The following is a 13,934-nucleotide window of genomic DNA, read 5'->3' on the forward strand; positions in this document are numbered from 1 at the left end:
CGGAGTCCCTTGTCTGCCGTTCCAGTAACATTGTGCGGGTGGCAAAAAGTAAGGTGCAGATGGAGGATTTTCCTAAGAAATAGCGGGAACGCCGCACCCTTTAGTTCCCACCCACTTCGAACTTTACTGGTGACTAACTCCCAGACCATAAGTAAGTTGTGTTAGGTTATTCTGTTTTTATACTATGACAAATAACCACTGTAGTACTTTCAGAGCACCCGGTTCTTGTCAGTTGCTTATTGTGCCCCCGCCTGGAGTCCTCCAGACCTTTGTCTGCTTGGGGAACAGTTAGTAAAACTGAGGAATGCAAGAGAGCGTTGGAAGAGAAGGATATTTGGCAGTTTGGGCAAAGTCTAAGCGTGTAATGCTGAAAACACTGAATGAAGAGCTCCAGAAAGTAAAGAATGGTAAATGGCAGATCAAGCCTGCAACTGTGATGTGTGCGGTCTCCAGACGCCTACGTTGTCTCCTCCTGTGGGAGAGAAACTGGAGCTGAAGGAAGAGGCCTTCGTTTCTAGCCAGGAAAGTTAGATGGATGTTGCCGAGCAGGCAGAGCAACCTTGTCATTTAAAAACTTTGGAAAGAGGATATTAAATTCAGCAACAACATCCTGTGTATAAGTAAATAATGTCTTAACAGCTGTAATATTTCGAGTAATATTTAAGGTGTCCAACGTTTTTAACAGGTGAAAAGCGGTGAACGATTTTCATTGCAATTTAAACTAGAAATGTTAACGGCATTACAATTCATGGCGTTTTTACAAAAACCTCTAAGCAAAATATACAAGGTTAGAGACCGTCTGCCTTAATTTTAATTTAACACTATCAGAAAACACTGCTTATTTCGAGGATGTTAGGCAGAAAACAAAACAACAAGAATGAGCAAATCGAGTGGGTTAAAACAGATTAAATTCGGTGAGTTTAATGTTAAAATGCAAAAAGGTTTTTCAGAACCAACAAAATTTGACCACTGCGCAAGTGCAGTAGGGAGGGAACTGCTTTCAGTTCGAAAAAGAGCAACAGCCAACAGTTCTATTTCACGCGACAAATAATGGATGCGTTTATAGGTTTTCACAAACTATAACATGTGGCAGAAAAGATACATTTTCAGACAGAGGACGCCTAAGGTTCCCCCCTTTAGCCTTACCTGACAGGCTCCCGCCACCGCTTCACCCAGTTGCAGCAGTTCGCCATCAGGCTGAACATGCCTCTCCCTCCCTCACGGCACGTCCAGAGCCAGGCCGAGCTGCGGCTGCCGTATTCCCAGGAGAAGAGCAGGCCTACTGTTGTCACTGGCAATTAGAAAAGAAACAAAGTCAGCTAACATACAGCCTGTAACCAAAACAAAAAGTTACCTCGGGCACAAATCCAGAGTCATCAGCAAGAATGTAAACACAAGCATTGACAACCACAATAGTGCTGGCTTTTGTATGTTAAACAACTTGCCCATGTTCTGACTCCATACCGGTTTCTAAACAGGCAAACGTTCCTCCATTGCCAGAGGACATCTGTCGCTCCAGAAATGTAGGAACATATATCTGGGCATTTTTCCATTAGCTCTTGTTGTGTTGGGACTTGACCAGACAATGCATGGAATAAAACACGGCACTAAATGCATCCCGGGCAAATATCTAAGCAATACATTAACGCATATAAAGGGCAACTGTGCAAGTAAATTAAACAAAATACTACTTGACATACATCTCTTTAGAACATGTTTATCAGGGTTACCTTTCAGTACTCTAAACAGTGCCCGGTTCCATGTGTTAAAATCGCGGCAAAAATTGCCGTTTATACAAAGAAACGCGGCAAAAAGGGCGTGGTTTTGCCACCGCAATCCATGTAAAGGATGCGGGGGACACCCCCGCAATCCCCAGACCCATTATACCATTTAAGGGGACGGGGGACACCTTTGCAACCTGTAAATGCGATATTTTAGCCGCGATTTTATTACTGCATACCCAGTGCCCATTGGTAAAAATGACCTTTTACTATATGAATATTACAGATAGTCAATGCAGCTATGACAGTGAAGCCTTACTGTTGATTTATTATACTTTATAATTTGCTCGCAGCAAATTTGATAAATAATAGTAAGTGAGCAAAACAGAAATTCACTACTTTAGGCAAGCCCAATAGCGCAGGGAGCTCTTGATTCTATTAAAGACAAGGAGGTGAGCATTATGCTTCATCTTCTTATTTATTAGCTCTCCAGCAGTTTCAACACATCAAATAAAATGTCCATCTTTCCGATGACACCATTTTTTTTTTTTTTTTTTAAACTTCCTTTCAAAACTTCATTTCCCATCAACCTAGGCCCTGTTCCCAGTGTCCTGGTCATGTGACCTAGTCCTTTCCTCTTCCTGTAACCTCCTCTTCTTTGACTGCTTTAAACTGCAATCGTAACCATTCCTGAACTGACAACTTGTTCCGGAAAGTCTCTGAACTGTAGAACTGCAAAACGATCCCTCGCATTCAAACTTGCGACCTTGATCAATGCTTCCTGTTCTCTTCTTGAACGTACTCAGCCGTTCTTCTGATCTTCTCCTAAGACGGAAAGAACAGTACATGTTAGGGCGGCGGATACACACCCTATTCTGGGAGACAAACTTGTTATTCATTCAGTACATATCCTAGCATTACATTGTCATCCTTTATCACTCTCCCGTGCATCTAGGGCGGGAAATTAATGCTCTCCTCCTTGTCTTTAATAGAATCAAGAGCTCCCTGCGCTATTAGCAGGGGGAATCTTCATTCTATGTCAAGACGGAGGCGAGCATTATGCTTGTTCAAAGCTTCTTACCATAGCTTCTGCCAGTGTGTTAATTGGCTTAAAGTAAAACGTTCTGAACGTGTTATCACTCGCCCAATCGGCTGCTTTCAGAATATCCTGTAATGTCGCACCCTGGCGCAGTCCTTTGGATGCCCCTGCTCCTCGCACAGAGTGTGCTCCAAATTTCGCCATGTCTATCCCTGCTAGACTCATAACTTCTCTAACCCATCTCGCTATAGTGGCTGTCGCTACGCCCTTATGCGGCTTCCTGCGCGCTATCAGTAATTGCGTCTTCCCCGACGGTCTCAGCTCAGCCGTCTTATTTATATACTCTCTTATGCATGCGGCTACGCACCATTTAGGATGATCCTGCATATATGGGTACGCTATTGATGAGGAATCTGTCTTCGTTCTCCTGGCCAGATGGAAAGTCACTCCGTCTGGTCCGTATACCATTCTGTCTACTTCTAATGCTCTGACATCTGCCACTCTTCTACATGAAATCATGCACAGAAGCATTGCTAACTTCTCCGACAGTCTTACTAACGATAGGTATCTATTACTGGGCCAGTCTGCCAATAATCGAAGCACGACTGTTACGTCCCATAGAGATTTATACCTTGGCTGCGGTGGCTTTCTGCATCTTATCCCTTTCAGGAGTCTAATCACTGCCACGTTCTCTCCCACTGGTACTCCTTCAATAGGCATATGACCTGCCGATATTGCGGATCTATATACCCCTATCGTGCGGTAGGCTTTGCCGTCCTGCAGAGGTTCTGCTAGGAAATTCAGAATCTCTACTAGAGGGGGAGAAAAGGGATGAAAGCCTCTCCTTTTGCACCACCTTGACCATCTGTTCCATGCTGCGTCGTAGCTCCTTCTAGTCGACGGAGCCCATGACTCTGCGATGAGGCTCACAGCTTGTGCCGAAATTCCCGGGAGATTCCAACGTCTCCTGCTATCCTGCACGTCATTAGCGGCATCGTCCCCTTCACTCTCAGAGGGTGATACGACCCAACTGGGTCCGTGAGAAGGTCTTCTCCTTGCGGCAACACTCGTGGGTAGTCGGCTATCAGTTCCATCAATGCTGGAAACCAGACTTGCGACTTCCATATCGGGACTATTATTATCAGATTCGCTACCTCCCTGCGAACTTTTTCGTTAAAGCTCTGCTTATCATTATAAAAGGAGGAAACGCATATAGTGTCTCTCCTCTCCAATCTTGCAGAAAGGCATCTGTCCCTGCTGCTGCTGGGTCTAGCCTCCAGCTGAAAAATCTGCTCTTCTGAGCGTTCAGTCTGGACGCAAATAGATCTGCATGAATCGACCCCCAGAGCTTCTCTATCTGTTGGAAGGTTGCTCTGTCCAGCCTCCAGTCGCTGGAGTCTGTTAGATGTCTGGAGTTCCAGTCTGCCACTACATTCTGGGCGCCTGGTAGATACTCTGCCGTCACTGCTGTTCCTGACTCCAGACAGGAGTGCCAGAAGTCCTTGGCTATCTCCGCTAACAATCTGGACTGATTTATGTATCTGACTGCTGAGATGTTGTCCATCTTCAGTAGTATACATGAATTTACTTTGTCCTTGGTGAAGGCCTTGATCGCAAAAGAGCCGGCCAAAAGTTCCAGGCAGTTTATGTGCAGCTTGAGCTCCTCCGAGCTCCATCTGCCTCCCGTTTGGAGTTCTCCACATCGAGCTCCCCAGCCTGCTCTGCTGGCATCCGATTCTATTACCATGTCCGGGCGGTCGCCGAAAATGGCTCTGCCGTTCCATGCCTCCATGTTCTGGAGCCACCACTCTAGCTCTGTTCTGGCCTCTTGGTCTAGCGGCACTAGCTGATGGTAGTTGAGCCCTTGCTGAAGGTGTCTGATTTTCAGCCTCTGGAGCGCTCGGTAATGTAGGGGCCCTGGGAATATCGCTTGGATTGAAGCCGCTAGCAGGCCCACAATCCTTGCGATCGTTCGCAGCGATGCGGTCGGACTGGCGAGGCAGTTCCTTATTTCTCTTCGAATATCCCGGATCTTCCTGTTCGGCAGCTCCAGGGTCGCAGACCTGGTATCTATGATAAAGCCTAGGAATTCTATCCTCCTGGCTGGTACAGTCTCCGACTTCTCTTGGTTCACTAGGAATCCCAGAGAGGCCAATAGGTTCGCAACCCATCTGGTCTGGTATCGAAGCGCATTTTCGCTGCTTGCCATTATTAGGATATCGTCTAGATAGATGATGATCCAAATTCCTTTCTCCCTGATCGCTGCTGCTACTGGCCTCATCAGTTTCGTAAATGCCCAGGGAGCGGACGCTAGTCCGAACGGCATCGTGGCAAACTGCCATAATTGCCCGTCCCAGTTGAAGGCCAGGAAAGGCTGGTATTCCTGATCTACTGGGATCGTGAGATATGCGTCTTTCAGGTCTATTCTTGCGAGCCAGTCGCCCTGTCTGAGCGTGTCTCTCAGCTGGTGAGTCCCTTCCATCTTGAAGTGGTTGTAAACTACCCACTCGTCTAGGTCCTTCAGATTTATGACTGGCCTCACTTTTTCTTTTCTGTGGACCAGGAACATATTGCTTATGAATTTCGGAGCTACACATGGCTCGATGGCCCGTTTCTCCGCTAGGCTCTGTAGTTCTGTTTGCAACAAGTCTGTCTCTGCTCGCGCTGCTACTATTGATCTGGGGGCCTTGTACTGGATTGGGGTCTGTGTAAATTGTATGTGTAGGCCCCTGACTGACTGAAGCACCCAAGCGTCGCTGGAAAGCGCGCCCAGTTCTCACAGTACTTCGCTGTCCTCCCCCCTACTGCAGGATAAGCAGATGTTCTCACCTGTGGGGACGTACTGTCCTCTTCCTTGTCCTCTGCCTCGCTTTCCTCTGGGGAAACGACCTCTGGGTTGGAAGAAAGTGTCTGGCTTCTTATCTTCCCAATATTGTGCTCTGTTCGATTGAGGCCTTCTGGACGTCTGATAGCGACCGGTCGCTCGGCCTCTGAACCGACCGTTCCCTCCAAAAACCCTTCCGGGAAAGATCTTTCTTATAGAGGCTTGTTCTTTCTCCAATGAGGTGTAGGTCCCTACGAACCTCCCTATCTCTTTTCCGAAAGTCTCACCGAACAGTAACCCTTGCGCAGTTTCGCCTGCCTCGTAAGAGGACAGGTCTCCCAACTTCTGATCTATTTTCAATAGCAGTCCTCTTCTGCGCTCCGAGGATATTGCACAGTTTGCGTTACCTAGCAGGCATACGGCTCTTTGAGCCCAGTTCGCTAGCACTTCCGGGTCAATTTCTTCCCCCGTATCCTTCGCTCGTTCTGCCAGGTCCATGATCTTGGCCAGAGGGCCCGCTAGATCCAGGACCTTCTCCTGGCAACTCCTCCAGGAGCGATCGATCCCTTTCCTAGGGTCTCTGTTCGATTTAGCCACAAAAGCTAGCATTTTAGGGTCCAATTCTGGTGCTTCTGCAACCTTTCCTGTGAGTTCAGGTCTGGGGCATTCCGCCCTCATCCTTTGCCTCACTTCCTTTTCCAGGTCCTTGCGCAGCCTCTGCGTCATGTATCGTGCCACTCTTGGGGAGGGCACCCATTCCGAGGATCTCGGGTTTCTAATCTCCTCCGGCTGAAACATATCTGAGGTCTCCTCTATATTGTTCAATTTTCTCAGTCTCTTTTTCGGAGGCGGTAAACTCCCTTCATCTCTGTCCTTATCCCCTTCCTCTTGCGAGGATGTCGGAGATTCCACGAGTTCCTCTTCTTGAGGGACCTCCTTTCCCGGGTCTCCCATATTCTCTTCCCCTGGGTAGGGGGTCATGAGGCTCGGCACCCCCGACTTGGACATGAAGGCTTCTTTCAGCCTATTGAAAGCGTTGGTCGTCTCTGGGGCCTTTGGATTCGCCCCTTCAAATTGGCCCGGGGGGTCAGAAGAGTTCGCGCTCTTCCGGGCCTTAATACACCCCTGAGGGCTCTCTGGCGCGGCCCTGGTGGACGTGCTTGCTATTGGTGTGGTGCTTCTGTCTTTTTGACTCAGGAATGTCTCAATCGTCTGCAGGCGTTCCTGCAGGGGTCTGACTCCTAGAGCCACTGCGTCTATGAGTGATTTGCCCAGCACGTCTTTGAAGCTTTTAGCCAAATCTTCAGAGTATGTGGCTTCCTGCTCCTCCTCACTCCATTCAAAATCAGCCATGGTATGTGCTGGTAGGTGCCTGATAGTACCTGGACAGGTGTAGTGGCACGTCCACTTCTCACTCTCCTCTCTTGAGGCTGCACCTGGCTGCAAAGCAGCTTCTTTATCCTTCAGTGCAAGCACTGAGTTCACAATACGCTCTTATATGAGCTGAGGATGTATTTATGTATTTAAACATCGTAGAAGCGTGTAATCTGCTTCTCCGGTAATGATTTACGATCTGTCACTGCAGGGAGACCGGGGCGCAAAGCCCACGAAGCGTTTAGCTCCTCCTTCCCAAGGGAGGGGGCCTCGCGCTCCCTCACTCTATTCGCCGTGTTCTTCGGCGTTAAGCCCTGCCCCCGCGAGGGTGGTGGCCAGGTGAGCGTTTCTCCCTCCGACGCCATACGCATCTGGGCGCTGACTCTGCCCCCGTGAGGGTGGGGGCTCGTGCTCCTTTGCGCCTGCTGCTCGCGACCGAAGCCGCAGCAGCAAGCTTCTCCGCGTCCCTCGCTCCTCCCCCACGAGGGTGGTGGCTCCTCGCTCACTCGCGAGCGACGCGAGTGAGCTGCCACGGCCTCAGGCCAGCCCCTGGAGTGCTGATACTGCAGCACGGGGCCACTGACTAACGTTATTATGACGGATTATCAAATCCTCTCTACGCTGCGCGGTCCCTGCGCACTGTCCTAATATTGGGTTATCGGAAACGCCATTATCTATCCATTTACCACAACAAAAACCCAAGACAAATGCTGACACAATACGCAGCTAAGTGAAAGGGTACTCATCTCTGGAGAGCAGGAAAAGAAGAGGAGGTTACAGGAAGAGGAAGGACTAGGTCACATGACCAGGACACTGGGAACAGGGCCTAGGTTGATGGGAAATGAAGTTTTGAAAGGAAGTTTTAAAAAAAAAAAAAAAAAAAAAGAAAAAAAATGTTTTGTGTCATCGGAAAGATGGACATTTTTTTTGATGTGTTGAAACTGCTGGAGAGCTAATAAATAAGATGAAGCATAATGCTCGCCTCCGTCTTGACATAGAATCCCACACCTTAAACTTCATATACTTCGTAGATGCCATTAATCATCTGGTTGCAGTCACTTCAACTTGAATAAAAGTGACTGAAATAAAATGAAGATAAAAGCAAGAAGGAAGTAGCAGGGTGACCCTCATTGTATGGGACTCCGCTGATAATCCTACTTCCTTGTGAAATGCTCCTCCCAACAGTTGCCCCTTTGGTCCTTGACGTGCTACTCCCCTCTTGTCCATCGCCAACGCTGATCCTTGGCAAACTGGTGTGTCGCTCCTCTAGTTCTTGCTCCTTGAGTTACTCTTCTCTGGTCCCGAGCTCCTTTTTGAGTTGCTCCTCTAGTCCTTGATTCCAAGAGGAGTCACCTGCAAAAACAGATGGAAAACGCTTCTGTAGTGGGCTGTGTGGTTGCCGAGAGAGAGTGTCTCTCTCTCTCTCTCTCTCTCTGTCTCTCTCTCTGTCTCTCTCTCTGTCTCTCTCTCTCTGTCTCTCTGAAAGGGGGTTCGAGAGTAGAAGGAAGGGAGCTGAGATGGACTGACTGGAGGGAGAGTCTATGCCACTGGACTGAGGAGGACTTTGTAAGAAATAAATTACCTGTTCCTCCCTAAATCCACCTCTGCCGTATTGTGGCGATGAGCGCCCACTGGCCCGATTCCACGCGTCAGCGGCTTCCCGTTCACCAATCGGCTGGTAAACATGCCATTTTTGTTCCTGTTGTGTCAGAGGCCCACGTTGTGTGCGACCTTGCAGCGGCGCGCACATCCACAGATATAGGCAGATTGTGGAAGGGGAGAGTGGATTCACCTCTCCGTGGCTGGTGGCTGCTTGCACCGTCCAACAGCCAGTTAGAAGAAAGGACCTCTTCCAGTCTTATAAGTTAGACATCCAGTCCATCCGCCTGCATAAAAGTATAAATAGAGGTAGGAAAGCAGTCAATGATCAAAGCTCCAATACCAATGCTCTCAAGTTGCCTACCCCCAAAATAACCACAAGTAAATCTTTATTATTCCCCACTGCAAAGTTCCCTATTGCCCCTTTCCCTGTAGTTACAACTGGCCCTAAGCCACCTCCGGTCAAATCAGCAACCTTGAAGCGGAAAAAGAAAGCAAACTCTCAGGCCTTCATGTATGCCAAAAGATCTACAACAAGCAAAAATGCTTGTATAATCCTTGAACATAGTGAAAACGGCAAGTCACTTGGCTCTGAAATTAAATCTCGTCATGTCCCTGGTGCTGTGATGCAGAGTGACTATCTTCAACCAGTTGTCTCAACAGCAATTACCCAAGTCGCCAGCAATGGGGAATCTTTGGAAGTACAATCTGCCGTACCACCTGGTCCATCTCTTGAAGGTAGACCGGCGATATCCCTACTGGGCCAAATTAAATTGACAGACATATGGGCACCTGCTCCATTTAATTCCACCATTATGAGCTCTCTCAACCCGCAGTTTAGTACTTATTCCTCTGGTGTGACACTACACAGAGCGCTACAACTTCAATCAATTTCAAACGTGTCGGCTCTCAATCGCAAGGCCATACTAAACCTGTTTCACTCAGTAGCCCCGCTTAGAGTGATTAAAGCAGACGACATCTGTATTGTAGACCAAGTTGAACGCATTGCCAATAACATATCGAATATCTGGTTCCATCTCGAAATCGCTGCAGAGTTATGTTGTGAATTACCAAGATGCCCAATTTAAATTCGGGTATCTGTGTAAAATCATACAAATGCTGTCTATTCAACACAGACCTAGCGTAGTTCCAGGTGTGGTTGTAAGTAACAAACCGAGTCGTGTCCCCCTCAGCACTCGTGACACAAACAATCTTGCTAAGACTGTAGCAGGTCCCCCTCCTCCTGCTTTAACTATGTGTGCACTGAAGACAAGACAATACTGCAGCCAGTTGTACCTTGCCAAGCATTATTACCGGTGGAGTCACCTACTCAAATCAACTTTCGTCTCAGCCTCCGATTGGAGTCCAATCGCAGGGAACCCCGAGCGGGACTCCACACTCAGATGTGGGGTACTGGCAGTGGTTGCCCTCAATATTCAAATCTCACTTTGTAACAATGTCTCAATGACATTCAGATAGTGTGCTCTTGGAACACCCGCAGATCAGTACACCTATTTAGTGAGGATGGCTTTATATCTTATATGACCAACTTTTCTGTCATAGCCCGACAAGAAGAACAAGTTACTCTCTTACCTGGTAACGTTCTTTCGATGGGATGGTCCGACGACGTATTCCATATCTATGACAGTAATCACCACATCTGTGCTGCTTCGGAAAATCTTTCGGCGTCTGCGTCCTGCGTCGATGACGTTGATACACCGCCCTCGAGGACCTCCTCCGACGGCCAACGTCACCAGATGTTATAAGTAGGACGCCCGACGCCCGTAGCCTCAGTTGTAGTTTTTTCCCCCAGAACGTGTGGTACCAGTCTTCTGCCAGTCTGACACACAAAGCCTTGCGGAAACGTAAGCTGCAATCGCACAAGAAATTCTGTAGCCGGGAAGGCAGGGAGGGAGCGATATGGAATACGTCGTGGGACCATCCCATCGAAAGAACGTTACCAGGTAACAGAGTAACTTGTTCTTCTTGGGGATTGGGTCGTCCGACGTATTCCATATCTATGACAGACTCCCAAAGCAGTACCAATGCAGGGAGGTGGGAAAAGAATTTAGAAAACAGAAATTTAGAATGCCCAATCAAATTGCGTTGTAAAGGACCACCTTGCCAAAGGCCAGATCCTGCCCACGGATGGAATCGAGGGAATAGTGACGTACAAAAGTATGTACCGAAGCCCAGGTGGCTGCATCACAGATGTTACAAATAGGAACACCCCTCTGTAGGGCAGTAGAAGCAGCCATACCCCTGGTAGAATGGGCCCGCAAGCCGACCGGTGGGTCCTTACCTGCCAAGCGGTAACACTTGGAGATAGCCAAAATAATCCAGCGAGACAAAGTCTGTTTCGTCACAGCTTGTCCCAAACGCTTTACAGCGTAACCAATGAAGAGTTGATCGTCCACTATGACCCGGGACATGCGTGAAATATAAAAGCTTAACGCTCTCCTAGGATCAAGCCTATGGAGCCTCTCCTCTTCCTTAGCAGGATGTGGAAGAGGGTAAAACGCCGGAAGAACAACCTTCTGGCCTAAATGAAATTCCGACACCACCTTCGGAAGAAAGGAAGGACGAACTCTAAGGACAACCCTGTCCTTATGAAACACAGTGAAGGGTGGCTTAACTGAAAGTGCCTGTAACTCACTCACTCTGCGAGCGGAAGTGACCGCAACCAAAAATACAGTTTTAAGAGTCAACAGCCTCAAAGGGCATGAATGCAAAGGCTCAAATGGAGCACCCATCAGAAACTTGAGAACGAGGTTCAAATCCCAACCGGGCAACTGGAAAGGTGACGGAGGCAACACATTAGTGAGCCCTTTCAGAAACTGAGAAATGAAAGGAATTTTAAAATAGGAACACTCTTCCGACGAGCGCTTAAATATGGACAGCGCCGTTAGGTGACCTTTAACGGTACCCACTTGCAAGCCCCTGTGGGCCAAAGAAAGCAAAAAAGACAGAACCATGGGAATGTCACATGCAAAAGAATCCACATTCTTAACCCTGCACCAGTCGCAGAACTTACGCCGACGGCAACGGTACAGGGACTTTGTGGCTGGCCATCTGGCCGAAAACAACACCTCCATCACGTCTTCAGGGAGGTCCCAATCCTTATACCTCAACCTTTCAGAAGCCAAGCGTGAAGGTTGAGGGATCTGACCTCTGGATGGAGAACCTGAGCCCTCCCTCCCGTGAGAGCAGATCGTCTCGGTAGGGAAGACGACGTGGAGGGAAGATGGACAAGTCGAGAAGGTCCGGGTACCACGTCCTCCGGGCCCATGCCGGAGCAATGAGGATCATCCGGGAACCGAACCTCAGTAACCTCCGCAGTACTTGCGGGATGACGGGGACTGGAGGAAACGCGTACAGCAGTGGGAATGACCACTCCACCACAAACGCTTCTCCTAAGGCTCCTTTTGGAGGAAATTCCCGTGAGCAGAACCTCTCGCACTTCCGGTTGGCACTGGAGGCGAAGAGATCCACTTGAGGGGTCCCCTAAAAGGGTGAAGATCTCCAGGAGAATCTCCTGAGCCAGCTCCCACTCGTGAGAGATCACGCTCTGCCTGCTCAGAGCGTCCACCATCTCGTTTTCGTCTCCGGCCAGATGAACTGCCGAGATCGAAACTTCCTGCTGGATTGCCCAGAACCAGAGCTGCATCGCCTCCCTGCACAGAGGGAGTGACCCTGCCCCCACCCTTTTTGTTGAGCTAGTGCATGGCCACCGTGTTGTCCGTCAGGATCAGGACATTCTTTCCTCGCACAGTCAGCAGAAAAGCCTTCAGGGCTAGCTTGACGGCCCTCAGCTGCAACAGATTGATATGGAGTCTGGACTCCGACGGAGACCAACGACCGCCGACTGTCAACTCGTTGGCATGAGCTCCCCATCCCGTGAGGGATGCATCCGTCACGATCGTCACCTCTGGCCAGGGCAACCAAAATGGAGCCCCCCTCATCGGATTGCCTTCAGAAGGTCCCGGGCGACCGAGGACGGCACCTGAACAGGGTCCGACATTCTGCCGGAGGACTTAGACCACTGGAGCTTGAGTGCCCATTGCAAAGATTTCATCCGCAACCTGGCCTCTGGCACCAGAAGAATGCAGGATGCCATGAGGCCGAGCAATCTCAAGAACTCGAACACTGGGAGACTCTGGGCAAGTTGAAACTTGTGCACCATCTGCTGAATGTGATGAGCCCTCACCTGGGGAGGAAAACACTGCCCCAGGGACGTGTCGAGCACTGCTCCGATGTACTGGAGCCGCTGAGTCGGTGTCAAATGGGACTTCAAGTTGAGGGAGAAGCCCAGCTTGTGGAGGGAGTGGCAGGTGACGGACAGATGATCCAGGACTTGCTCGGGAGAGCGCGCCCTGATCAACCAATCGTCCAGGTAGGGGTAGACGTGAATCCCCCCTTTCCTGAGATGCGCTGCCACTACTACCATGAGCTTGGTGAAGACCCTCGGGGCGGAGGTCAATCCGAACGGCAGGACCCGAAACTGAAAGTGCGAGTCTCCAACCGCGAACCTCAGGTACTTCCTGTGCTTTGGATGGATCGGCACATGAAAATAAGCGTCCTTGTCGTCGAGAGACACCAACCAGTCCTGAAGTTGAAGGGCCTGGAGGACTTGAGAGAGAATAACCATCTTGAACTTGTCCTTCCTGAGGAGTTTGTTCAAACCGCGCAAGTCCATGATGGGTCTCCAACCCCCGTCTTTCTTGGAAATCAAAAAATAAGGGGAATACCATCCCTTGTTCCTCTCCGCTGCAGGCACCAGTTCTATGGCACCTTTCTCCAGCAGGGATTGAATTTCCTGCGCAAGGAGCGGATCCGGACTCTTAAGAGAGATTCCCCGGTGGATTGTCGCGAGGCCTCTGCCGGAAAGGAAGACAGTAGCCGTGGGCTATGATCTCCAGAAACCACACATCTGAAGTAATGGCACGCCACTCTACAAGATGCTGCGCCAGCCTTCCCCCAACCGGCGAACCATTGGACATGGCCTCATGACTGAGCTGAAGCGGCTGCAGCGTTGCCTGAGGGCAAAGAGGCAACTGCCCGAGCGGCCTTGGCACCTCGAGTACCCTGTTTTCCACCTCTGGCACTTCTACGGTGGCCCCTTTGACTGGCAGCTCCTCTTGCTTTACCAAAGGATGAGTAATAACGAAAGGAACCTCCCCTCCACTGCTGTCCCCTAGGACAAAAAGGCAGAGGTTGTCGAACTGCAGTGCCCAACGACTTTGCTGTAGCTTTGGAGATCTGCAACCTCTCAAGTCTCTCGTCAGCCTTGCTGCCAAAAAGATGTTCCCCGTCAAAGGGCATGTTGAGGAGCCGGGCCTGCACATCAGGAGCAAACCCCGACTTCCGCAACCATGCA

General features: G+C 49.6%; 1 protein-coding gene across 4 annotated transcripts in view; it reads right to left on the bottom strand.

Annotated features, from left to right (window-relative positions):
- ARL13B (ARF like GTPase 13B) overlaps positions 1–13,934 on the bottom strand; it is a 1,122,894-nt gene that overhangs the window by 1,018,677 nt on the left and 90,283 nt on the right. For all 4 annotated transcript variants that reach the window (XM_069637199.1, XM_069637198.1, XM_069637196.1 and 1 more), the window contains one exon: positions 1,147–1,291. In XM_069637199.1, coding sequence (XP_069493300.1) covers positions 1,147–1,205 — 59 coding nt within the window. In that variant the 5' untranslated portion in view covers positions 1,206–1,291. The remainder of the gene's footprint in view (positions 1–1,146; positions 1,292–13,934) is intronic.

The sequence above is a fragment of the Ambystoma mexicanum genome, chromosome 7p (assembly GCF_040938575.1).
Source record: "Ambystoma mexicanum isolate Mex_15411 chromosome 7p, UKY_AmexF1_1, whole genome shotgun sequence".
NCBI lineage: Eukaryota > Metazoa > Chordata > Amphibia > Caudata > Ambystomatidae > Ambystoma > Ambystoma mexicanum.